A 27,884-nucleotide genomic window follows, 5' to 3' on the forward strand; every position below is an offset into this window, starting at 1 on the left:
ATGTAACAGCGTCGTCGAATTAAATATCCCAATCTGATTTCCGGAGGAAATACGCAGCCATTCGATAACATCGTTAAACCGATGCTCAACGCGAGTAGAATTTAAATTTCATTTTTATCTCAAAGAGTTCGCGAAACTGGATGCTGATGGCTCGTTACCGGGATGCGTTAAACCGAATGTAATAATTATTGAATTTTGAGTCCAGCGCAAATTTGGAGAGGCAAAACACTTTTAGCGTTACATGGCATGCATAATTATAAAATTATATTACAAAATAAACGTATAAAAAATATAGGCAATTAGAGACGCCACTATTTATCGAAGTTCTATCATTGAATGAATTTAAAAAATATTATACTGCATAAAACGTTTAATGTTTCGAGCAAACAACGCCAACTTCTAGAAAAAGGGAAGATCTGTCGAGGTTTGCAGGGTACGAGGGATCGACGAAATATGGCCGAGGCGATGAATAAACGAGCATCCCCTTGTCGTCTCCGTTAATTTTCGCGACAGTTCCACCCGATCTCCGCAACGTCGGAAACTCTTTCAAGTCTGTACGTGTACGAAATTAGAAATTTGTTTCGGTTGCACGGCCGAATGCCTCGAGCTTTTCAGTTGGCCCCCGTAGGAAAGTTTGTACCTGCGCCCTGTTAAATCTGCGAGCCATTAAAGTTGCGCCGACCGGTAAGCCCGAACAACTCACCGAGGATTCAAATGGCTTAAACTTATCGCGGGCTAATACAGTATTGACGGAGCAGAATTCCTGCCTCGTAAACTTGCCACTGGAGGGGGGACGGGGGAGGGGGAGAGGGGAACACCGTCCGCCCTGGTGCACGAGTTTGATGAAAAACTTGCAGCCTTCGTTCGAAATTTATGCCCCGGAGTTTCGTCCATTTCACCCGAATGCAAACGAACTCGACACTGTAAGGAAATCTTGCAAACTTTTTTCACCATTTCTCTTTCACGGTGTCTCGTGCATACGTCATTTCCCATGTACCGTAAACGTGCATCGCGCGATAATTATTTCGACATGTCTCGATTTTAAAATACATCACCTGGCAAGATGCGCTGTTTTCCTCTAAAATCCATTTGAAAATTCGAATACGTCTTACAGGAGGATGACTTCTTATTTTGAAATATAGAAACGCGCTTCGATTCTTTAACGGTGTAATTAATTTCGTAAAAATTGCCAACGCGTCCGTCGTTCCCCTCCATCGGAGTTCTGTGCTTTGAGAAACAATCGTTTCGTGCTCGCTCCACTTAGCACAGGACTCCCTTTTGGAAACCGTTTCCCCGAACAATCACGGCGTGCGTTTAATTGCGAGCCGCCGGGCGAAGAAAGGCGGAAAACAAATCCGCGAAACCAGGTCTCCGCGTTTTAACTAAACTTTTGTCGTCGCCGTAAGAATCGCGGGGGCTATTCAGCGTTTCGAGCCAGCGTCGTTTCTGTTTGCGAGGGGAGAAAAAAAGAGGAGGCCGAGACGGGAAGAAACACGGTTGGAAAACGGGACGAAGAAAACGCGCGCGGTCCACCCGTTATAAAACATTCCAGCGTCACCGGGCTGTCCGAGTTTCCGCGAGCTGGATGGCTGTTTTTCTTTTCAGCATCGATCCCCGCTGGAGAACCAGCCTGCTAGACGCTTCTGCCTTCTCCTACTCTCTGCTTAAAACCGCTTTTGCTCGTTTCGTGTCTGGCTGGAAACACTGTATGCTAGTTTATTCCGATAAGGGTCATTCGCCGCGCTTGGTTTACAAGCGGCGTAAATTCAAAATTATTTACAATGCGTTCCTTGCGAAAGTAGACAGTATCAAGATTTATTTTATTTATCAACCTATTTTACTTTTATTCGTACGTGATAAAAGTCAATTTTACATCGTAGACGAATCTTTTTCGTACGAGGCTTGAAGAACGTGACTGACTATTATTTGGTATTTCTACTTGCATCGGTGATTGTGGATACAGACTGTATTATTTGTTTTTAGAACGATTGTACCAGCTTCTAAATAATTAAAATCGATTGTAGATGATACCATATCAACGCCAATTTTTAGGAACATCGACACAAGTAGAAAGAACGAGGAATGATCAGACTCGAATATGTACTTCACAGATTAAAAAGAATACACTTGCAATTTATTTTTCTGTGATGAATCTAGCCTAACTGCTTCATTTTTAACTACTATTTTACCGAGGTATTTTATTAATTTTGTTTAATATCCGATATTAGTCTCGGTCAAGTTTAAGAATGTTACAAGTAGAAATAACGAGGAATGGTCAGACATCGTGGGCTTGTACTACTAGATTGAATATGTACCTTATGGATTTAACTTTTACATTTGTAATTTATTTTCCTGTGATGAATCTAGCCTAACAGCTTCATTTTTAACTACTATTCTATTGATGTATCTTATTCATTTTGTTTAATATCTGGTATTAGTCTCAGTAAAGTTTCTCGACTTTTCTCCTTAGTAAATGTACATACAAGCAAGTGATATTAAAATCTCTGAATTTTGGTGGTTTTTTAAATGGATACTGTTGATATAGCCGAGTCAAAACTAACGCTCAAGGCCACTTAAGTGTTATTCTTACTATATGTTCGTACTAAAACGCCATGGTTTTCGTTTATTCTCGTGAACCTGCAGTAATGCTGTCTCTATTTCTCAAACAGAGAGGCAAGCTATGATAACATGAATACACGAAGTCGTGTATGTTGTGGTTCACAGTCAGAGATAGCATTGAGCAACTGACTAAGTTTGATCCAACAACAGTGTAACGTCGAAACGTTATTTCACGAAATAGTTTACAGCTGCAAGCCATTGACAATATTAACTGTATCACTCCCTGCCACGAAGATGCAAAAATACCAAAAATTTCTTTGATCATTAAAACAGCTAATAAATTTACATATATCATCTAATATTTATTCACTCGTCACGATTCTGGAAGTCTATTAGACACTATTTTACATTTAATCGTGACAAATTCGTGACTACATTGAATCGTATTATATTGTTGCATAGTACTACTCTCGACGTCTAATTTTGCTCGAAAGTTGCGTTCAGCCTATAAAATGAAAACGACCAAGAAACAATGACAGTGAAGTCGTCTTAATTAGTAGACAGCTATAATCGAGCGGCGACGATTTCCGTTTTAAGGAGGCAATAAAGCAAACGACTGGAAAGTTTCGTGCTGGAAATCGTCTAGATATTTCCACCATCGCTGTCGTTTTGTTTCGACTTCTTATTATCCCCCAACCCCTTGTACATTTCTGCTCGTCGTTTTCTCTTCTTTTAACCGCGACTCGGGCAATTTCATTGCATTTCTAATTATACTTTAATGCGAAACTCTCTAATAAGCATCCCTGTTTTCTCTTTCGAAAGGGGGAACGAGGGGGAAAAAAGTGGCGATTTTTTTGCAGTTCGCGGTTCGTCGGTTCTGCTACTCGATTATTTGGAAAACCACCATCGCCGTTATTGCAACTTTCGAAACGATCCAAACGATTCGCAACAATGTGACCTATTTCTCCTTTTAATTAACGTACTCGCGATGAGAACTTTTTCTTCGTTCCGTTCGCTGTGAAATATTCTAGAGAAACGTAATCGATTTACGGTAAACTCGATATTTTCGCGCTTCGAGCGACATGAGATGCTCGCGCTCGAGAAATTCCGCGTAAACTTCGTTTCTCGCGTGAACGTGGCCTGAAAGATTCGCGTTTCACGTCAAAGACGATTACAAACAGTACGAGTCGACGCGATTTGACACAGCCTCGGCCCTCGTGCCGCCACGGAAAGTATCAGTGAAGAAGGATCGATAGGAACGATAAATTGCGGGGGCGGTGCATCTTCCGGGGCATCGAGGAAACGCGCTCGTAATAAGTGATTGCAAAATAATGAAGAATCTTCAAGAACGATGAGGATCGAGCGAAATTTATCCAGGCTGATGGAATCCATTAGCGCTCGTGAGCTTTTTATTTCAGAAACCTTTCGCCGCCGGAAAGATGTACACGGAGGGTGAATGTGAGAAGCTACCGAACAAAATGAAGCAACTCAGTGAAATTAATTGGTCGAGAAACGCCTAAAGCACGAGGGGACAGTTCGACCATCTTGGATCCCAAACAAAACAGAGTTCCCAAATAATTGTTACGCGCGGGAATTTATGTAACAAACACGTGGTAGTACAATTTATAATATCATGAGGTCTCGGGCGAGCGATAGCGATCCTCCAGGATCCTTTTGCAAGCTCAGCTTTTTCATAAATCCCGTAAATTGCACGTTTGATTGATATCAGCGAAGGATGGTTCCCCTTTATTTCGGGTGAATTTTATTCTACGAAGTGTTTGCGACGAGGGTTCGAAAGTGGAAGATTATTCACCAGTAGCTCTTATTTTAAGCGTGCAAAAGTTCACGAGGTTCGCTTAAAAGGAGAAATTTTAATAATTTACAAAAATAAATCAAGAATACTAATTTGTTGATGGAGGCTTCGTTAAGAAGTTATTAACGTTTAAAGTTCCGCCCGTACTGAATTTTTTTTAGCAAGGGAGTAGGATTTCGGGGGTAGGTCTATTCACCAAAAATTATTGTAATTGACCCCCGCAACTGAAAATAATTTTTTCAGAACGATTTGAAATTTTTTTTTTTCGTCGAAAAATTTAAGCACCTACTCCCTGTCGATTTTTCTTAAAAATTCGTTTTTTATTTTTAGTAATTTTGATTGACGCCCTACAGAAAAGTTGTCTAATACTTTTTTTTAGGTACCTATGAGCTCTACTTCAGAAAAAAGTTTCATTGAAATATATTCACAATTGTAGGAGTTATGGCTGTATGAAAAATGGACCATTTTTATGGGGTTTTTCTCATTTTGCGGGGTCAAGGACCAACTTTTCGACTATTTTCGCGATTTGTACATATTCTCCATCAAAGTACGCGTAGTTTGCTTTTTTAAACATTAAAATCGTCCAATCCGTTCGGAAGTTATGACGTTTTAAAGATTCGTATGAAAATTCGGGCAAACATTTCTGGCCAGAAATTATATTTTTGGTAAGGAATTTTTTTCTCGAAACTGAGTAGGATTTCGGGGGTATTTCTACTCACCAAAAATGATTGTAATCAACTTTTGCAACCGAAAATAATTTTTTTAGAATGATTTGAAATTTTTTTTTTTCGTCGAAAAATTTAGGCACCTACTCCTGTCGATTTTTCTTAAAAACTACTTTTTCATTTTTAGTAATCTTGTTTGAAGCCCTACAGAAAAGTTGTCTAACACTTTTTTTTAGGTACTTATGAGCTCTACTTCAGAAAAAAGTTTCATTGAAATATATTCACAATTGTAGGAGTTATGGCTGTATGAAAAATGGACCATTTTTATGGGGTTTTTCTCATTTTGCAGGGTCAAGAACCAACTTTTCGACTATTTTTGCGATTTGTACATATTCTCCACCAAAATACGCGTAGTTTGCTTTTTTAAACATTAAAATCGTCCAATCCGTTCAGAAGTTATGACGTTTTAAAGATTCGTATGAAAATTCGGGCAGACATTTCTGGCCAGAAATTATATTTTTGGTAAGGAATTTTTTTCTCGAAACTGAGTAGGATTTCGGGGGTATGTGTAATGACCAAAAATTATTGTAATCGACTCCCGCAACTGAAAATAATTTTTCCAAAACGATTTGAAATTTTTGAATTTAATTATTAATAAGTTTTTAACGAAGCTTTCATCAACAAATTGGTATTCTTGATTTTCGTCTTTTTTTGGCCTCTAGAATCCCCCATTAAAATTTTTCCCAGGGATGACCGAACATACTGTATTTTGGATCAATCCTCCCTGGAGACTTCGACGCTAAGCTCTTGTGTAGCAGAGTGTAAAAAGGGCCTCGCGATTTATACGTGTCTCGCTCACCCTCGCTGGAAAGTGTTGGCGAGGGTAAGTAGCAATTTCGAGAGGGATCCGACGGACGATCGCGCGTGTTCAAGATACGTTCTCCTTTGTCGCGCAGAGCTCGTCGTGCGCTCGCGATTTCCGTGTTGCTCGTTGCAATTCGAGCGATCGCACCCGGGGCTCCTCGGAACGGCTCGCGACGGACGTCCGTTCCGTTTCAAAGAGGCCAACCGTTCCTCCATTCCGAGGAAATTGGATGGAACGAGGGGTCGAAGTGATCACGATAACAAATTTCAAGCGTGGGAGGGGGGTGGAAATACGAAACGACGCCGTCCAGAGATTGCAGTTTACGAGCTGCCGAGTGAAAGCATGACTCGGGAAAATTTGCCGGACCAACCTGGCTCTCGATGTCCAGCACCCTTTGTCCACTACTTTCATGCTCCCTTCTTTCTGCAGGCTTAATGGAATTTTGAACGTTCCGATCGCTCGACGCTCGCAACCCTCCAGCACCGAATAACGCGTTTAATAATAATAATACGACAGATCAATTTTACGCGACGATACAAATCTGCGTTGTAACAATGTGCATCAAAATATGTCTCTCAAAGTAAACGATAACACACTGTTTTTTAATATAGTGTCTCACAGTATTGTCGCCAAGTGAATAAATAATGATATTCACGATATAATCTAACATAGCAGGTCAGGGTTAGGTCTGAATGATATAGATAGATATTGATATTGCGTTTTCTTTTGGATCATAACTTGTGAAAGAAATCGGTGCGAAAATAAAAATGGTTCACGTCGAGAAAAAGAACGAACAAGAATCCTCGTTCATTTTTCTTGTAAATTGAAAGAAAATACCATTTGTTAAGGGACCGTATTTAAATAGCCCGTCCTGCAATTAATTTGCGCGAGAATTGGAGCGAAAAATTATGTATTCATTATAACTTAATCGAGCCCGAGAAACCGACGAGTTAAGACGATTAGACGAGCAATTTGCTCCGATATTCTGTGAATTATTTTAATTGGAATGTAAATTACACAATTTTTGCTAAATCTTTTTCCAGGAGCTTTCGTGCTCGCGATTTATCGTTAAAGTTGTTCAGCGACGATCCCTGCGAAATAAATTCAGGAATACACAAATCGGATAAGTTAGATCTTTATCTCTACACCTAACAGGCAATTATTTTTGGTAAGATTTGCTAGAAATTAATTTCTTTTTCGCGGTTCATCACCGGACTAATTTAAAGGACGAAGGGTTAGCGAAGTTTGAGAATGGAAAATCGGACTTTCGAGACTCGAGTGCCACCCTTGAATCATCGAGTTCGCTCGTTCGCGCCGACAATTGTCCGGAAAACAAAAAACACGCGCGTCAGCCGTCCCTGTTTCGACGCAACCACGACAATAACGCACCGAGTCGGCTGCTTAACGCTTGGCTTTAGCTTTAATAAAGCATCCTCGCGATCGCTTTTGAGCTCGCGCTTTGGAAGGGGGCGCGGTCACGGAAGCGACGAGCATTTTCCGACGCTTTCCACATTATACTGTCCGAAGAAATGGAAAAAGTGCCGACCAATGCGCTAGGAAAAATAGGAACGACCGAGGGGAGCGAAAAGGTGGCTCGAAAGAACGGAGAATTCAGAGCCACGCTGGTCGGGATCCTTTGTTACACAGCGTCGAGTCTTCCCTTCTTTTCTATTGTTTTCGTCCGAGCGCGACTTGCTTTTCTCGCCCTTCGTACCTTTCGTGCACTGCTCGCCGTGGTTTTTATGAATCTCCGGCTTAATAAAACGCTCTGCGCTATTTCGTCGTTACATCGTGCACTTTCCTCCCCTCGAATGTCACGCAAAGCGCTTAATATTAACCCCTTGCTCGCGACACCTTTCATTTTACTGGCTAAGATATTAATCGATAGCCTCGAGCTTCGTTAGGGTAACGAACTCTGAGTAATGATTCTTAAAATGAACATCGCTCTGGTGTTTGGCATGTTCGACACCAGTTGGGAGGGGTAGAAATGTTCAATTTAAACTGTCGATAGTTTCGCAATTTTGTCGGGCAGTTCTTTAAAAAAATTAGTCAGATATTTTAACGTAACAAAAATAGAGACAAGTTCGTAATTTCTTGTTCCCGTTTGTGCTGTAACTTTGAAAACACTCTGGTATACATACGCTTCTTGCAATCAAAGGGATACATTTTGAATGCCTTAACGGCTCTTCCGTACTAACTGTCGGACATGACCCACAAAACTCAAGGCTACCGCGACTCAGAAGCGGAGAAGAGTCCACAGCCTACAAGAAGGTTGGTTAATGAAACTTTAATTCGACTGCCTGTCCTCGTTTAATCGTTGCGTTTTTCATTTCCTGCTTTGGGCAAGGACAGACAAAGAGCAAACAACGTGAAAGACAATGGAGGCGAAATACGACTAACGAAAGAAGTTAAAATCGTGTTCTGGAATAATTTCGAGTATTAATACTGATATTTCGATTATCACAGCGGGGGATATGAAAGACTATACGAATTTCGAGATTGAAAATTGATTGAAATTAGTCGTGTGAAGCCTCGTAAATAGGGATTTTCGGCATATATGAATACTGTCTGTATAAATATTGTTGGTCGTGTTGTGTCGAAAACGCCTACGTAAAAAAGATCGTGACAGAGATCACCGTGTATTGTAGTCATGCACATCCGTCCGATTATTATCTCTGTGGCACGCTCGGCTGTAATTTCACGGCCTGAAAATTTAAATAATAAGGATCCGTTGGTGCATCGACGAAACGGAAATAGGGCGACCCGCGGCAGCGTAGTTTCAGCGCATCCTGAGGAACGACGACGCGGTAAAAGGAGGCAAAGAACACCGAAGGGAATTAGAGCGTGGCCCGAAAAAGATGAAATGAAGACGAAAAAGAATAAAAAAGGAAGGCTTCGTAGTCCGGGACTCGATGAAAGTGCCCAAAGAGCGCAACAGAACCGGAGATACGAGAAAAGAACGGTTCGACGATAAACGAGTCTCGCGAAACTAGAAAACAGAGGAAAAAGACGACCGCTCGAGAGGAATTAAAAAATTAACAGTCCCTTACCCCTCGCCGCGGTGTAATAGGATTAGAGAAGTTGAGTGCACCTCGAAAATCTTGGAGCTCTTTAACGTTTCCGTGGACTTATAAGTCCTGAAATATCTGAGTTTCTTCACAGCCCCCGGAAGAAACTTGCGAGTCATTAATTACAATAAATTAGAATTAATTAAAACTGTTTTGTATTCGATTTCGCGCAAGAAGGGACGGGACAAAATTAAATTTCTTAAGATCGAATACTCCGACGAAGACTTTGGTTTAAAAAAAATGTTTGTCAGATATAAGATATATATTTTTCCGAATTGATGGATCGGTTATTACAGTGAATTTTCGATCCGCAACAGCGACGAAGAAAGAGATCGATTCGAGAACGAGCTTGCAAAGAAATTGTTCGAGAAGTTTCGCGTCGCGGATGAAAAGAAAAGAGAAAAACGGAGCGGCGAAAGAAAAAGAACAACGACGCAAGCGAACTTAATCGAAGGGAATAGCAATTAAAAACAAGAGGGAACGCGAAGTTAGAACGACGGAAAGATCAAATGAGAGGATCGAGGAAGGATGTATTAGAACTCTGAATAAGAAAAATAAGTGGAATCTAATGCAAAGGGGTGGGGCAAGGTGAACGAAATAAAAGGTATAAAGTCGAGTTGAGGTAAAGTAAGGCGGAAAACGGGGCGGAAATATGCAGAAGCGAGACTTAATGGAAGCGGCGGTATAGAGGGGGCAGGGGTTTTTTGAAAAAGAGAACGAGAAACAAAGCGTCGTCGAGAACCAAAGACGAAGAATGTTTTGAAGTCGTAGGGAAAAGGAAGAATGGCCGAGGCTGGTAAGTTCCACGCAAAAGAAATTTCCTTCGCAATTACGGAATTAGTTTTTTCCCCCTAGCGACGACCGTCCAGTGGCGCGAATCGACGAAAATAAAACGCAGCCGGATGTGTACGTGCTCGGCCGAGCGAATCCACGGGCCGTCGTCGTTTGGTACTTCCGGTCTCCCTTCACTGAATGTCGTCGACTAATTTTCCGGCTGCTCGCTGCACTGACTATTTTCACGACGAACGTGCTTTACGGCGTAATATTCTCGCTTAAAAATCTCCCTACGTTTACGGATAATTGTCCGGAAAAAACACACCTTCCTCGTTACCTGTGTGGCCTTCTAAATTTTTTTTCTTCGTTCTAATTGGTCAAACATTAACGATTCTTAAAATTAACAGGAGATTAACAGGTTCATTTCTCGTACAGTGGAACCTGAATGTGAGGGTCACGTGTGTTTAGAAATCATTGTATGGAAGTGGCGGTAAATTTTAGCAATTTTCATTAACATTACTCGAAGAATGCATCATACAAAAAAATACGAACACGTGGACGTCGTGTTTCGATAATATGTAAATGGAAAATAACTTTGAAAGTAATATTTTTTGCCTTTTCTTTTAACCCCTTATCGTACAATGACCAGTCTGACTCGTTACAAATTCTTGATGTCAAATTTCACAATCATGAGGCTACTCACTCGTCATAATATTATATATTAAAATCAACAGATTTTTACATTCACAAGGTATTCGTAAAACAAATTTAAACAAAATTAAATCGAAAGTCGAGGGGGTAAATAAGTCAATATTAGAAAATCGACTGTTCAACGTCTAAAATTGTAATTAAGAATAAAAACTAATTAACTGAAGGGTCCAGAGTGAACAATTACAAAGCTACAACCGAATGCATGTCAAAAATTTGTGTTAATCTTCCTACTTAACGGTTCAATGAACGCTAATGGTGTTTCTACCATTTTCTGGTTTCCGCGAAGAGCGTGCTCAATAATCACGACAATTACCTGATAAGTAAATTGACAGCGTTGCACGCGGTAGCACAGGAATTGCTAGCGCAAGTTTGTGGATCCCGAGTACTCTCAGGATTTCTCCTATTAAGGAATTAGTGAGTGTGTTTAACAGGGGGAAGTACGGAGCAACTTCACAGTCAGCATGGTTTCCGGCTAACTGCCCTACTCAGATAAGTCGAAACGTAGGAAACTCCTATGGAGATATGGTTAAGTCGACGGGATTTAGTTTCCGCGCAGCCTGGAATTATCGAATCGTCGTATTTGCTACTTTATATTTCGAAAACTACAGTTCTTGGGACCTGGAGAAGTCCAATAAAAAAATTAAGTTTTAATCCCTGGGATATTTTCAAATCTAAATAACTTGCGTACAATTCATCTTTGCTACAGCTACGACCAAGTAAATAACGTGAAACAAAGAAGGCTCTAGTTTATCCGACAAATATCGGTTATTACTAACTCTAGCTAAAATTTGCGCGAAACAGAAACGTTTCCAAATTTAATTTGCAACCACTTTTGTTACACACATTCTTGCTATAAAAGCAACGATAAACGAGGCATCGTAAACTATATGGTTGGCACTCCCATAACTCCCCTTTATGATAGAAATTTTGTGACGTCGAGTAGGTTAAATTTTAATTCGAACCACACTTTGGTTATGCTCAAAGTTTCATTGCAATTGGTTTAACAAATTTACCACGATGCGACAATAAACAGACAATTAAAACTGTATTGTGTTTGTACGGATTCGCGTTAAAAAATAAACGCAAATATTACGGGCGCGTGAAATTAACAATTATTTCTCAAGGATTCTGACGTAATTAATTTCCTGTTTTCAAGTCAAAATAAATTACATTTAATAATAAATTGCTCCAATTCAGTCAATTAAACCAAGGCTTTATTTCCTCAAACTCTGTTGCTTATAATATTCTATTATTTCCTCCCTTTACATCGATTGCATCATTTTAGCGTTGCACGAAGGGACAGTTATTAACGAGGGAGAATGAGATTTCAATTTTGAATGTAATTAATCAATTACGGAACAACCAACGAGTCTAATTTTAAAAAAGAAGGTCCAAACAACGCGTCTTTCACCGAAAATATGGATGCTTGAATTGTTCAATAATTTTATTTCATAGACATCGATATATTTGTTTCACAAAAGTCGCCCGACGTATTACGTCGAAGGTCCAATGACTTGCTGAAAGCTCTCGCCTCTTCGGAAAAGATGAAATGTTCGTCTGCGCCCCTCTCATTTTCCTCTGGCCCTATCTCGGTTTTCGATTATAGAATCCATATAACCGGCGCTGGAATTGACGAAGGCGAGCTTTTTCTGCTGCCTCATGTAAATCGATAGTACATCGTCGAAAATTGCAAAAAGAATCACCGACGTTGAGGCCAGAGGGAGAAAGAAAAATGCCTGCGTGACCGAGAACGATAGACAGAGACGGCGGATCGAAGGAAACAAAAGAACTAGACGGTACGAGGAACGAATTAAAATCGTCAAGAGAAGAGCGAAGGGACCAGGAATGAAAAACATAAAGCTTGGAGAAGGTTCGTTTGCACGCAAGAAAACGAAGAGAAAAATACGGACGTATAAATAAGGAAGACTTTACAACGACCGGGGAACAAAAAGACCTTATCGCGAAAAAGCGAAGACAGGGAAAAGAGAAAAGTTCCAAGGAAATAAAATATATAACGAAGGAGTTTTTTTACGTAAGAATCACGAACAATGGTTACAATTGTGATAAATATTGCGAAGCAGAAGATCCTATTTTATACATTTCGTGGAAGTTAGCCATCTTCGAGCAATTAACATTAGATTAAATCTAAACAAACGCGAGAGGCATTTGCGTTGTAGATTACCACGCGTTGATTGTAATCTGCAACGCAAATGCCTTTATCTCCTATTTAGATTTGATCTTCTGTTAATTGCCTAGACAGGGGTAGTTCCTACTCCTCGCGCGATGCTGTAAAATTAACTTTTCCTCAAAGTTACCTCGTGTAATTCAGAATTAATGCAAACATTTTCAAATTAAATTTACTGAAGGATTATTCGAAATGAATCTCTCGAAAACGTTTACGTTCCAAATTTAAAAAATTATTGGTGAAGCTTCAGGCTTCGAATTTCGATTCGTAACTTTGGAGGCGTTACCGTGCTCTGGAAAGACCGAGTAAACTATGAAAGGGGAACTGCGAAGTCAGATGACGTAAAAATTTACGTGGCTATCGACTTTAACGGGAAACTGAACGTTTCGAAACAAACGATCGCAGGTATTTCGCCCGAGCATCGCCCTTCGTCGAGTCCATCGTTTTCTACCCTCACACCACACCCGAGCTGCATTCTCATCCGTTTTCGCTGCTCGCAGCTCACCGAAGCAGACGGAGAAACGTAGATAAAGGTTTTAATTCCGTGCGAATGGATCAACGCGCGAAAATCGGAAGGGAGGTTCGATCGGAAGGGCGAAGCCTGAAGGGAGGTCCGATTGATGGACCGGTTCGAACAATGGTTAACTTCGGAAGTAATCGCTTAATTCCTGAATTCCAGGCTATGTCCAGCCGATTTCCGATTGAACTGTCTTCCGGGAGGGGCTTTTTAATCCTGTTGATCGAATCGATCGTGTGCGGGACTGTTTTTGCTGCTGCAACGAAAGCCAAATTCGATCTTCCTAATAATAAACTGGGATCGATTTACGTAACATTCCTTATGGAATCACTGTGGATTTGCTCCACCCAGATTTCAATGACAATTGTTCAACTGTTAACTGGGTGTCTTATCGAAAGTCTTATGAACTTTTGGGGAGGGGCTGTTGAGATACTATCCACAAACTAGGGAAGAAACTCTGGCAAGATACGAAGAGGAAAGGGGAGGCGTTCTTCGTCCTGGACCTTTTTTTTCTATAATATATGTTTATTAAAAATTTACGAGATATATGCAAATAACAGAGAATTCTTCAGAGAGGCCAAAATAAGACGAAAATCAAGGATACTAATTTGTTGATTGAGGCTTCGGAGTCAAGGAACAACTTTTCCAATATTTTTAGAATTTCTACATATTCTACATTAAAATACGCGTCGTTTGCATTTTGAAACATTAAGATCGGACAATCCGTTCAGAAGTTATGATGTTTTCAAGGTACGCATAAAATTTCAGGAGAATTGGTCAACCATTGGTCAGACATCGTATATTCGGTAAGGAATTTTTTTCTCGAAACTGGTTAGGATTTCGAGGGTATATGTAATGACCAAAAATGATTGTAATTAATCCTCCTAGCTAAAAATAATTTTTTCAAAACGATTTGAAATTTTTTTTTTCGCCGAAACATTTATCCACTTCTGAATTTTTTTCTCGAAACTGATTAAGATTTCGAGGGTATGTGTATTGACCAAAAATGATTGCAATTAACCCCTGAAACCGAAAATAATTTTTCCGTGAATGATTTGAAATTTTGTAATTTTCATTTTATAATAACTTTTTAACGAAGCCTCAATCAACAAGTTGATATTCTCGATTTTCGTCTTATTTTGACCTCTAGAATCTCCCATTAAAATTTTTCCCAGGGGTGGCCGAACACCCTGTATATAGGAATAGTGCTCAAGCACTTGCGAGAGACGAAACTCGGAATATTCTTGAACGTGATAAAATTGAAATCCAACATAGATTATAAATAATTTTGGAAACTGAATTTAGAAGAAGGTTAATAGTGAATTTATTGAACCTCGTCCTCTATTTTCGGCAAAGTATCGACAGACGAAGTTATCTTTACGCGCGAGTAGAGTAATTGCGTGGATTTTCACGATCGTTCGCATATGTCGACTGTCTTTTCTTTCGTTTATTTCTCCCTGGACTTCGCTATCCGACGATATAAAAGTAGCCACGAAATAAGGCGAAAGAAAGCAAACAATGCCCCGCGGCACGCCGAATGACTCACTTTGTTGCTTTCACTGCGAAACTTTTCTCGTGGAGGTACTTTTAAGGAAGTTTCGAAGAACAGTAACGGCAATCATTGTCGGTGGAACGGGCGATTTGTTCTTGTTCGCTCGGTCTGGAACTTGCAGCTTTTTTCCGTCGCGCGGCGTTATAGTTGAAAGCGTGACGAAATTTTTACGAGACGGTTTTGTGCCGCGACCCGGCCACGTTTCTTGCTCCCCCCTCTCGAGAAAATATTTTCGAGCGATTAAAATTTCCTATCGAACGCTACTCGAGGTTATTCTTGAACTTGAACATCGAAACGTATTGCAGACCTCAACGAATCAATTTCTCACACAACTATTTTAAAAAAATACAAAGCGTACTAAGAGAATAATTTATTTTCTTCTGCTCACAAATATTTGAACAGTTTATTACGATTGTTAGAACTATTACAATTTAAAGAAAATAAATTATACAAGACATTACAACGTCTCTCGAGGGTTAAGAATTTTGTCCCAACGAGGTATTGAAAAATACGACGATCATAATTAAAATTCAATCGCAGATATGGAAGACTTTTAATTTTCTGAATACGCAACAAGTTCCCTTTATTAAATCTTGAATATTGGATTTTTAATGGGGATTTACTGATGGAAAATGAGCGAAATAGAATTCCTTACGTGTTCTGTATTTAAAGCAGCACCGTCACGAATATCTTGATGATCGGCACCGGAACCATTGACCATACCAGAACCGGCGCCAGCACTTCCGCTTCCTTTTCCACCGACACCGCCAGCTGGAGTTTGTGGCAAGCTCTGGAAAATAGAGGAATAACGTCAGAATAATTTATCGAACCACAAGAAACAAACAGCACGGTATATTACATGTCGTGAAATTTTTTGTTAGCTTATGATTCAGTTAATTTGAAGCACATCTGTTAAACAAACACGGTCAGAAGTTCGTATTATTATTTTATTCATGGTTACGTATATTATTATAGGAAGTTCTATTACTCGTAATAATATCTATGTTATTTTCCAATAATGAAGAATAATACCATATTGGAGGAACGTTTATATAAAAAAGGAGAAAAATATTGAAGGCATCTAAAGTCTCAAAGACATTTTCGTATCTCTACTTTCTGATATTTTCATAACGCGTAGTACAAAATTAAATTGTCCTTTCGTCCGCTTCTTTTTACGATTTTTCCCGTCCCTGGAAAAACTAATTACTGGCTTGAACGTGATTTGTAAGACTACAGAAGAAAGAAAATAAGAACGAATACGAATATCGTCGGGATTAAGCAGAGCAATTTAACGCTATGAATCACGAGGATAAAGAGACGTAGAAGAAAGACACATGGTGTTATTTATTCGACTTGTTTTGCCGCAGAATCCTCGCATTGGATTTCTGCCTCAATATTCCTTCCCAAACGTATCGTTTCTTTCGTTCAGCAGCTTTCCTCCGATTCTTTCGCAGCGTATTGCACATACGAGATTTCTTCTTCTTCCAGAGAGCACGCTTTTACGAGGAGGATTAGGTGGTGCAAAGATGACCGTAAAGGGAAATTTTGTTGATCGTGTTTGCTCGATTTCACCGCTGGCGAGATAGACGCAATAACAAATAGCGTACACTGCTGTTTCAACTTTTAGTTTCTATATTTTGTATTAATTCTGTCATGACTGAGAGTTTTACATCTACACGAGGAAAACTTTGTGGAATTTTGATGTACGACAGCCTTCGTAAAAAGAAAATTTATGCTCGCTTCAGAGCCTCGGTGGTAAAAGTTCTTCGATTTTTTTACGTCGTTCCGTAACTTGTACAGAAAAATGACGCGATTTCTTAAATCTCTCCGAGAGTAAGCTTAGTCTTGATCTCGCCTATGAAAATATATCACAATTTCCAGAGCACCGATGCCTCGACTTTGTTGACTCAACAAAAATTCTTCTATCAGTTCTTTCATACAAGATCGTTAGATTCGCCGCATTTCGGAATTATTTAACGAAAAAATTTAGTCTGATACATTCGTCTGCTTAAACGTACTTCGTACTCGAAACGATAATTACTTTTCCTAAATAAATACAAAGAGGCGAACGGATTTTGAACTTTGTTTGAAGAGCAGATGGGTTCTGTCAGTAGCAAAGTTGAAGTACGAAGTTCATTATCATTATAATCAACGGTCTCAAATATTTAAACTTATTTTCTATTAGTCGCAGTATCTTCTTTGACTCTAAAAGAGAAGCAAGATAAAATTTCCCGAAGAACGAGATAATAACTTGTGATGAGTTTCGCGTACAAAAATTCCCTCGAAATGAAATATTCATATTTTGGTAATAAATTATCCTCCAGCAAGCGTCGAAAATTCAACGCGAGAAATTCGACTGAAAAACAGAGAGAGAGAGAGCTGCAAAATTGCGCGACGGGGGTCGTCCACGCATAATTCCGCCCCCGTTGTCATCGTCATCGATGAATCCACGTAAAACTTCCTGTTTATCATTATCCTCGCTCAATTACGAGCACACGCGCAACGTGTTGCGAGTTCTGGCAAAGCTCACCGCGCTGAAATTTATGCGAACGATCCGAGTCGGTGGCCGGGTTACCATTATAACGCAGCGCCACTAGGGGGATGCAATTTTGAAGGCAATTTAACTTGAACCGCAGCAGCAAGCGTAAGCTATGGGCAAATGTTTACCGTGAAAATCGTTATAATCGTTCTGGAAGCTTCTGGTCCGAGAACCTTTTCTCGAGGGAACGAGGGGAACCTGCATGTCCCCATACCCTGTTCCACCACCAATGTTCTCAACCATCCCCATCATACTTCTATTCCACATCTTATCTTTTTCCCAAGAGTTTGTATACCTTAACAAGGTAAATCTTGTAAGACGCACTGCTTTAGTTTCGTGTAATATGTTAATTTCTCTGTCAATATTCATGTTTCCTGCGTCGAATACGGAACCAAACTTATGTACGCGACGATATTAATATGCATATAATCGATATTTAAGGGGAACAATTTTGACACTCATATATGAGCAAAAAATTAATTCTCAAGACAGGATTCTTGAATTTTAACGAGGCTGTTTCGTCCTAAAACAAAGTTTCGTTTTCGTGGACGATTTGAGGGGTCTGGCATACCAGTCAACGCGCTAATGGAAACAATTAACGAGAAACAAGCTTTCTAGCAAACTACAGCGACGAAGTTCGAATCCGACGAGCGAGTTTGCCGGAAATCTAGTATTTATTATGATATCAGCGAATTTCACACGCACCGTGAGCCTTTTCTCTTCGTCTCACCTTCTGCCACCTTCCTTCGACCACCTACTCTGCTCGACACAGAGTAAACGTGTGCGTGCTCTGCTCTTTGCGCTCGAAATCTAACGACGACGCAGATCATAACGGATATTTCAGTTCAGTTCGCTTCAACTGTGACACAGTCGCTCTTCGTAGAGGGGTTGGAAACACTAGGAGGAAAATTCTACGACGAATGGATGTTTCTATAGTGACCAGACGATGGCCACTGTGCGTCGTGCTAATTAATACCGCGCGATATAGCAGAACTCGTTGACGCGATCACGAATTTAGGGGTGCAGAACTTTATCAGAGGCGGCTTTGACTATAGAGTGGTTTTAGCCAGTGTGAAATATAAAGCAGACTTAGAAGCCCAAGTAAATATAGTTACAGATGGCTACCTTCGACCCTTTCAGCATCCCAACAGCAGTTGAACCATGTGGTAGGAGTTAACCCTTCCAATAGGTTCGAGTAGCACGGTTGACAGAATCGTTCATTCGCCTATCTCATGTCAAGATCCCTATTCGATCCTTAGGAAAGCCATACACTCTACGAAACTCAAACACCGTCTATTTGTCTTCGTACTAACCTTGCACGTACACCGTTACAACAAATATGAGCTACCTTAGCTCCACCAGCAATCGAATCCTTTCCATTAGTGTCATAATTATGCGCCATCGATCTCAGACAGTCGGTTGACATTTGCAAACTACTCCTCGTTTAATAAGAGTGGAAAGAAAAATTAATCCAACCTCGTGAACAGCAAAAGGAGGAAGTAATAAGGCCTTCAGAAGATAAATGACTGTTTCTAGATTTCTAAGGTGCCCTAACTCACTGTCTTTCCTGATAGGTTTGGAAATTTGTGCTCAGGTCACCATCGTGCATGCTTACTACGCCTACCAACGCACGCATGGCGAGATTACGCGTATTAACGCTCCTTCTGGCTGTTCGATTATCGATCGAGGTGGGTTGTATTCGAGACCACCTCCTCGTTGAATTTCACCGGTTGGTTGGCACCTTCGAAAACCTACGATCTACCCTGTGCACGAGGACGCCGAACAGACAGATTAAAAGAGATTTCTCCGTTCTCGTTCCTGCCTTACAGGCTGAGTCGAGTGTCTGGCGAGACCTAAAATTTTATTTCGAGTACCCTGAGTCTTATTTGGTATCGAGAAAATCGAATACTGAGAAATTGTAATAATCTACATTGGAATAAATCATTGTTGCCTAATACACGCTGACTTTTTTAACGCTACATCTACCACGACCGGTCAATCGATCATTTTTTAAATTTCTTTACAATTTCTAACATAGAATGTTATTTTAGCGTCATTTCACTTCACGACTCTTCAATATTCACTTCTTAACACTGTTTAATCCTCCCATTTGATAAATTTTCGACGGGGTTGATACAAAAAATAGAAACCTTTTGATTTCGCGAATAGTTTTCGTTCCACCTTCATTCCTGTCGGTTATAAAATATTTATGACGCAGTCAAGAGAAAGAAGCAAGATAGTTTTCCCCCCCGGCGAGCGTGGAGAGTGAGAAACAAACCGCGATGCCAAAGGTAACAAGAGGAAAGAATTATGATCTAAACGATCGATCAACCTGCACCCCGTTCACCGCCTTATCTCTTGTTCGTTTCACTCGGGTAGAAAGCACGAGCTGCTTTGTAATTATAAATCTCATTAAAATTCATAACGCGACACGGAAAGTCATTAGCCTTAAGCGTCCAGCGTTGTTGCACCTTCGAGACACTGTGCGGCGATCAAACGACCTCGGTGAAAAATAATTTAAACTTCGCGATTCTGCAGCGCCGTGACGCTTTGTATTTTTAATAATAATAATCACCGGGAACCGCGCTGAAATCGAATGGAAATTTCAGAGGCGTCGAGCCTGGCACGGGAGTCGTATAATTACGAACTTTTCCCGTAACGTGACATTGAAATTTCGTATCTCAATAGAGATCCTTACCGATGTCAAACTAAAATCTGTTGTGCACAGTTCGACGATTAAATTTCCACTTCTCTTACTCAACAATTTTTCCAGCTCGTTCGGTACTCTTCTTATTCGTAATTTACAGGATCGTCTAATAAATTTCTCGCCTAGTTTCGACGTCTGTTATTAGCCCCGCGACGTTCGACGCAAAAATTCTATGCTTTGTCGAAAGAATCGTTTAGTAGTTAGAAATTCTCGATCACGTTCGCTGTTCAATGCAAATCAGAAAATGTAGTACCGGGGCAAATAGTCGCAAACGAGGCACGAAATCGCGGCAGTCGACTCTTCATCGATCACGGAATGCCGGCAATCCGTTCGACGGGTAACACGCTCCGTAGAATCCCATTTGGAGGAATATGGTATCCGTGGTCCCCTTGAAAGCCCGAATAAATACGTTCACGGCGATTTAATCTTTCAAGCGCCAAAGACCTTCCCGGACCCCTTTCGTTCCAAGTCTTTATACACCACGACGGGAGTCTTTCTCGCTCCCACGACCGGCAGCAAGTTTCGTGGAAGCGAGTTACCTGCTCTTTTACCCTGCACTTTGCAGTCTTCGACGGGGAAAATTCAGTTTCACCGGGAATTCTCGGTTGCGCGACCGTCTCCCCTCCTCGATCGTCTTTTCTTCCTCGACGTCGTTCTGTTCTTTTACCGCGTTTGATAAAGACGAATCGCCGGACGGGGAAGATGTACGAGGATCGGGAGAACGACTGGTCGGAAGGATCACCGTGAAACTGGACGAAAGTTACTTGGATTTTCGTCGGAAAATTTCGAGATTGCTTAGAAATCGAAAATTGGCCACTGGATGAAAATGTTACGTGAAATTTCCGATGGTTGTCAAGCTCACGATGGTTCCTGGTTTAAATGCAGTGATTTGAAGCGTTTTAACTTGTGTACTTTTTAAAAAAATTCTATATGAAACTTTAGAGGGTAGTTTCATCTCTTAAACTTTGATCTTCGCTAAATAAAAATAAGCGCGCGATGTGGAAGGTTTTAATCCTCAAAAATAATCCTTCCCAATGAACAAACCAAAAGTTACGAAAACTTTAAGTAGCCCACCGTTTCAAGGCGAAAAGAACATTACTGAAAAGTTCTCGATACTGTCCACATTCGACTTGCTCGCGCCACCACATTCCCCTTAATCCAGGGACTGATCATCCTTTCTCTCAGCTATACACGATTCGAGCTTTAAAGGATTCGATGTGGTCAGAAAGTAAGTTCGAAGTCGAAGATAACAGCTGAACGTAGAACGACTAAAATAGTTTGACAACGAAGTTATTGAATTTTTGGTGAGCGAGATTTATTCGAGTTTTGCATCCAACGGAAGATGCGCTGTTTCTAACCAAGTTTCCGTCGACCTAACTCAAACCTTCGTACACGTGTACACTCGAAGCTGTCTCCCCGAGATTATGTACATCGCAAATTGGATCTCGTCGCCAGGATCGTTTCAGAGTTATAGCTTTTCGACGAGTAAAGAACGTATGCCCGAGGATTCTACTAGATTATATTTCGGATAATCGGGGAACATCGATGCAGAAACACACGAGCGTGATCGTGCACCCACACACCGTGTCGGAGAACACTACGAGGGAAACTCATCTGTCTCGTAGCGGGGGCCCTCAATTTCCTGATCCCGTTTCCAGGAATGGATCATGCGTCTGCTTTGGACAGAAAGTGCAACGAGCTTGACGTTTTCCACGAACGGAGAAGAATTTGTATAGTGCTTTACATCGACAGAGTCGCGTCACAGCATCATCGATCTACGCAGTTTGCACGATGTTATGGAAACGGAATAAAAAATCACGATTCGAGAACCTCAGACAAATATTAACGATCGAAAGAAACGTTTGACGCTCGTTAAAAAAGAAACTCTGTCGTAATTTATATTTTTCCATTCGAAGGAAAGTTCTCGTCCGGCGTAATATTAATTCCACCGCTAAATTCGTAGTTTAGAAAGGACGGACCAATTTAATAAAAGCGTTCGCGATTTTTCCAGCGCGTTGGACGAACGTTTCGAGCTTTCGGTTGTGGACGGAGCAAACGAGGCGAATTTCCCCGGCAGCAAAGTCGACGAAATAATTAAGGCAGACCCTGCGGACGGGGCAGAAAAAAAGCACGCATCCGGTAATGCTGTACGCGAAAACATGCAACGGGTTTGGGGGCCGAAAAACTCTGGCGAACTTTGACGCGAAGGGAAGCCCATCCTGGTTTCGGATCCTCCGTAAAATAAGAAATACGCGAACCGGCTTCAAAGGAGCCTCGGAAGATGCACGACTGGATTTACGCCGACATTCTCGCGTTACTCGTATGCAATTTCGACCCATCGAGAACGCAGGAAGATCGTTTCTCCTGCAAAATTCTGTCCAGTCGAACCCGAGTTCCCAAAGTTTCACTATTCCGAGGTTCGAGTAAATAGTTACGGTAAAATTGGGTTTATCATCGTATAAACCAATTCAAAGTATCTATTATAATCAAAATATTTTATTTTTATTAGTTTTAATTTAATTCAAAGAAAATTTCTTTATTCAACTAGTGGAAGTTTCGACCCATTCAGAACACAGGAAGATCGTTTCTCCTGCAAAATTCTGTCCAGTCGAACCCGAGTTCCCAAAGTTTCACTATTCCGAGCTTCGAGTAAATAGTTATGGTAAAATTGGGTTTACCATCGTATAAGCTAATTTAAAATATGTATTATAGTTGAAATATTTTATTTTTATTAGTTTTAATTTAATTCGAAGAAAATTTCTTTATTCGACTGACTAGTAGAGTGGATATAAATTGCAGTCGCGTTATTTCGTTTATATACTACTTCATTCGATCGTTACAGGGACGAAAAAAATTTGTTTACTAGATATCGAATCCATTTCTATGGGGGGAGGGGGGGGGGAAATTCCAACGAACGTTTCGTGCGATTTAATCGAGAGAAAAATTGTAAATGATCGATATTTAAAAAAAAATTTCATTATTTTGTCAACAACATTCTTTTCGACGCGAAAATGGGTTCATCGACGATTTTTATAACGAGAATAATCATGGACAGTTATTTTTTAAACCATTTTACGAAGCGTGACTCGAAAGTAACGCATACAAAGCGAACGTGTCGTTTTCAAAGTTTTTCTATCCACGCACCTGTGCGAGTAATCTTGATAAAAAAATTATTAAATGTACTTACAATATGAGTCAAATATTGATCGAATAGTTTCTACGGAAATAAAATTTCTAAATGTCGAAAACTCAGAAAGAAATAAATAAAAGAAACATTAATGCATATTACTAATTACATTAGATAGTAAAGCAGTGCAAACAAGGTGCTTTTTACTGTAGAATTTTTTTTATTAATGACTCGCATTTCTCTGTCACCATAATTTTGCCCAACGTATTGTTCTTCCGTGAACATTTTCCAGAGTAATTTCTGTTTGAAAATGCTCGAATGCGAGAATAATTCTCTCTTTTACCCGTTCTCTGCTCGCATTCTTCTCTAGGTACATCGACGCGAGGATCGCGTCGATGTACTCTCGATTACTACAAGCATATCGACGGAATGACAAAGACTGAGAGTCTCAATCGGAAATAGGGATTACAGTGTAGTCAAGTGCACGCTTACTCGACGAATCTACGATATCGAGTTATTCGAAAACGAACCATCCTGCGAAAAAATATCGTTCTACGTGGTCGACTTCTTTTTCACATAGATTCCCCGTGTATCGTTGAAGTCCATGTGCAGTGAAATTTACGTAAAGCCTGAAAAGGTTAAGAAGAAATAAATGGCGGAAACGATATATCCTACGTGTAGTTTCATTGACTTTTTCACCCTTTTGCTCGATAAAAGATATCAGAGATGGATCCACCTGGGAATAAAGGAGGCAGAGGGAACGTCTGTAAAGAGCGATCGTAAAGTGTCGAACGTCACTTAAGGGGTCTTCAAGCCTCTATTACTTCGAGAGAAGCACTCTATGCTATTACCAATACACGAAATAAAAGCCAGGGTGCTCTCACCTGGACTTACTATCGTCATCGACACTGTCGCGCTTCTTCCGCGACCGATTCTCTCTCTTCCAGTTTCCTTTAGCTCGTTCGAGCTACGGTCCATCGACCACGCAGCCACTTGCAAAGTGCCGTTCGATCGGTCACGATCCATTAGCGAGGGCCAAATATCGCCTCATCGACCAGCAGCCCCGATATTCTTCAAAGTATTTTTAATAAAACGGATCCTAATTGTCGCCCGATACGCGACACCTTCGCTTTCGCCTTTCGTCCCGACGATATTTTAACAATCTAGCCGGGATCAAAGCGAATTTACCACATACAAATACATCATAAATCGGTAATGAAATATTAAGTTTGTCAGAATGATCCTATTGATTAACGAAATCTGAAAATCTGGTCGACCCTTTCTTTTTAACGTCTATGGAAATTTAAATGAAAAATGAATTAAAAATCCCGTAGTTATAGAAATATCACAAACGGGTAAAACAGATCGCAGATTGAATTTCCGGGTTTATTTTTTTTTTGTAATATTTGAAATTTGGTTTCCACCGAAACCGTCGAGGATCAATTTCGCAATTTGATCTTCAAATATATCTGTTTCCAGTGCGTTTATGCTGTCAGCGGCGAAAAATTGACATCGAAACCGTACATCATCCAAGATTATGTATCAAAAAATATTCTCTTACGAAATTTGAGTAATATTGCAAAGCAAACAGAAAGCACGATACTAGAAACGAAATATATAACACTGAATTTTTATATGACTTCGATCTCTTCTATATTATTATGGTATACACTATCATTTCTGAAAGCTAAAATTAAATTAAAACTGACAGTCGTTTATATGTTTGGACAACCGTGCACCGCGATGCTCATAATTTTTGTCAAGTTTGATCGATCGTATCGCCGATGCCCGAGGTTTTCCGTGTTTTGAAAACGGTCAGTCTTAGTTACGGAACAACCTTTTTGTTTTTCAGTGGGACGAAAAAAAAAAAATAAATATATAATTAAAAAGTCAGACCCCTGTCACTGGGCGACGTATTCGCCGGCGTTGCGAAAGTTTCCGGCTTTTTCCCGTCGCTGAAACGAAGCAATCGATCAACCCTAATGCAGGGAACTGGAAAAGTTTCCCCTGACGAGCGATTTAACGAGCGTATCATAATCCTTCGTTAACAGACGGGCGTCATTAAGCCGCGATATTGCGTGCCGAATTTCGAGGAATTTCATGCCGTGCTCGTAATTACAACTCATTTCGCCGATGCCTTAAAAATCGTCGATCGGATCGCGTGCGATACAAGGATCGTCTCTTTCTCTGGATCATTAGAACTGCATATAAGTATATCCATTTTCTGTTGGATTCGATTATCATGTTACCCTTGACGGGTTAATTTCAGAACGCCTGCAAACGAATGGAGCCACTCTATCAAACTGTTCTAAAATATTAAAGAATGATTTTACTTTGGATAAAGGAAGCTTTCAAAATTATTTTCAATTCGCGGTGAGCAATTTGAGCGACGTTCGAAAAGGGTCAGGGAAGAGTGCCCGGAAGGAGTTCCCGGTGTCCAATTAAAAGACGAAAATCCGTTTAATGCAAACCCTTGAGAAGAGTCGCAGCGAAATTCGCCACGGCGGACCCATAACAAAGTGTTGGATTCCGGTGTGTAAAAGTGGCGTTTTGTGCTTGTATTCAGCAGTCGCGAAGGTCTCGTCGGAATCTGGTGTCCGTCGCTATTCCTTGGAGATACTCGAGACAACGATAGCTAGGCGAAGGGAGCCAGGGGGTAAGGGGAAGAAGAAGAAGCGATGGATGAGCACGTAGGGCGCGAGCGAAGTGGACAATGGGTGTTCTGCTGGTGCACAAAGGCTCTTCTGTCGAAACCGGCGCTATCCGAGGCACTCGTCTCAGAACCAGGGACGAATAGAAATCCGAGATCTTCAGGGATTGTCCGTAATAAGACGCGAGAGCCGGGGAAGTCTCGAACAAAGCCATCGCAGTGGCCACGTTAATTCTTAAGCACCGAATGTGTTTCTGCGACGGATTTAGAAACGGGACAATGCACTGGCGAGCTCACGGTTCCTCGAATCTTCGTAATCTTTCACTCTTACCGATAATTATGTTTTTATTATCGCGAACTTTAATAGAAAACGTATATCGTATATCGTCGAGGCGCGAATTTATTGTACCGTTCTAAAATTCGATTAATTACTGTTAAAAAGGTCCCATCGTAAGAGAGGACTACGTGTATTCCGTTGAAAGAGCTTCGATTGTTGGGACGAAAGTTTCTAGACCTTATCGCGTCACACAGAATTTAAAGCCTCGACGTTTTTGATTTTTAATAAATTTGGCTGTCGCTGTATGGAAATGTTGTTTAATACTTTTTTGTAGGTAACCATAAGCTCTACTTTAAGAATAAGTTTCAATGAAATACATTCGCTATTGTAGGAGTTATAGTCGTTTGAAATTTGGTCCAGTTTTATGGGGGTTTTCTCACTTTATGGGGTTAAGGAACAACATATCGGAATTTCTTAGAATTTCTAAATATTCTACACCAAAATACGCGTAGTTTGCCTTTTGAATCTTTAAAATCCTCCAATCCGTTCAAGAGTTATGATTTTTTAAACATACGCATGAAATTTCAGGGGAACTGGTCAACCAATGGTCAGACATTGTATTTTCGGTAATGATTTTTTTTTTCTAAAATGCGTAGGATTTCGGGGGTATGCGTGTCCACCAAAGATGATTGTAATTTACCCCTGTAACCGAAAATAATTTTTCCAGATCGATTTGAAATTTTTTAATTTCGTCAAAAATTTGTCCATCTATTGAATATTTTTCTCGAAAATGGTTAGGATTTCGGGGGTATATGTATTCACCAAAAATGATTGTAATTGACCCCCGCACCTAAAAATAATTTTTTTGATAACGATTTGAAATTTTTTAATTTCACCGAATTTGTCTACTTCCTGCTGATTTTTCTTAAAAATTCGTTTTTGATTATTAATAAACTTGATTGACATCCTACGGAAATGTTGTTTAGTACTTTTTTATGGATATCCACGAGCTCTACTTCAAGAATAAATTTCAATGAAATACACTCGCTATTGTAGGAGTTATGGTCGTTTGAAAATTGTATTTCGTTGAAAGAGCTTCGATAGTCGGGACGAATGTTTCTGGACCTTACCGCGTCACCATGGCCCGCACCAGAATTTAAAGTTCCAACTACGGAAGTATCGAACCGTCCAGGTGAACACGCTGGACGTCGTTCGACGCGAATTAAGTGACGCCATTGTGCATTGGCGGAACACAGCGGGCGTAAATCGCGGACAGGGCGCGTCGTTCCGCGCATAATGGCTTTCCAATGTACCGAGCCGCGCGTACGGCCGAAACACTCGCGCGAAATATTTATCGTCGACCGTCCGAGATAATGCACGCGCAAACTAGAATTTACTCTGCAACCCGGGATGTCCGTCGGAAGGGCGAGGGGCCACGCGATCCCAGCCAGCGACGAGTACTTCGTACATGCTCGATGCATTAATCTTTCGATAGATCGTAGAATAGGCCTATCTCTCCCGGAATTCACGCCCTTCCCGTTTCAACCACTCTGCCTTAATGGCGATCTATATTTTAATACAGATTACATTCGTCGATAGAATTGATCAATACGAGGCGAAATGATCGATCGTTCGTGTGCATCGAATGATAATTATTTCGTTAAGTTAATCTGCATTTGTTGACGTTACCAATAGCCTTTTTTCATGAAACGCATCCCCCATCGAAAAAGCAGCACGATAATAAAGGTGCAAGGGAAATACGCGCTTTGGTTTTCAACTGATGAATACTGGATGTACAATAACGTTGATTTCACGTTTCAAAGGAAATTGAAAAATTTATCCATCGTTGAAACGAATGTTGTTCGAAATTGCAAT

At 40.5% G+C, this 27,884-nt stretch overlaps 1 protein-coding gene across 2 annotated transcripts in view; it reads right to left on the bottom strand.

The window, feature by feature from the left end:
• Positions 1-27,884, bottom strand: part of LOC143345783 (uncharacterized) — a 455,578-nt gene that overhangs the window by 41,693 nt on the left and 386,001 nt on the right. For both annotated transcript variants that reach the window (XM_076773190.1, XM_076773189.1), the window contains exon 4: positions 15,365-15,499. In XM_076773190.1, the coding sequence (XP_076629305.1) occupies positions 15,365-15,499 (135 nt within the window). The remainder of the gene's footprint in view (positions 1-15,364; positions 15,500-27,884) is intronic.

This window comes from Colletes latitarsis, chromosome 9 (assembly GCF_051014445.1).
Source record: "Colletes latitarsis isolate SP2378_abdomen chromosome 9, iyColLati1, whole genome shotgun sequence".
NCBI lineage: Eukaryota > Metazoa > Arthropoda > Insecta > Hymenoptera > Colletidae > Colletes > Colletes latitarsis.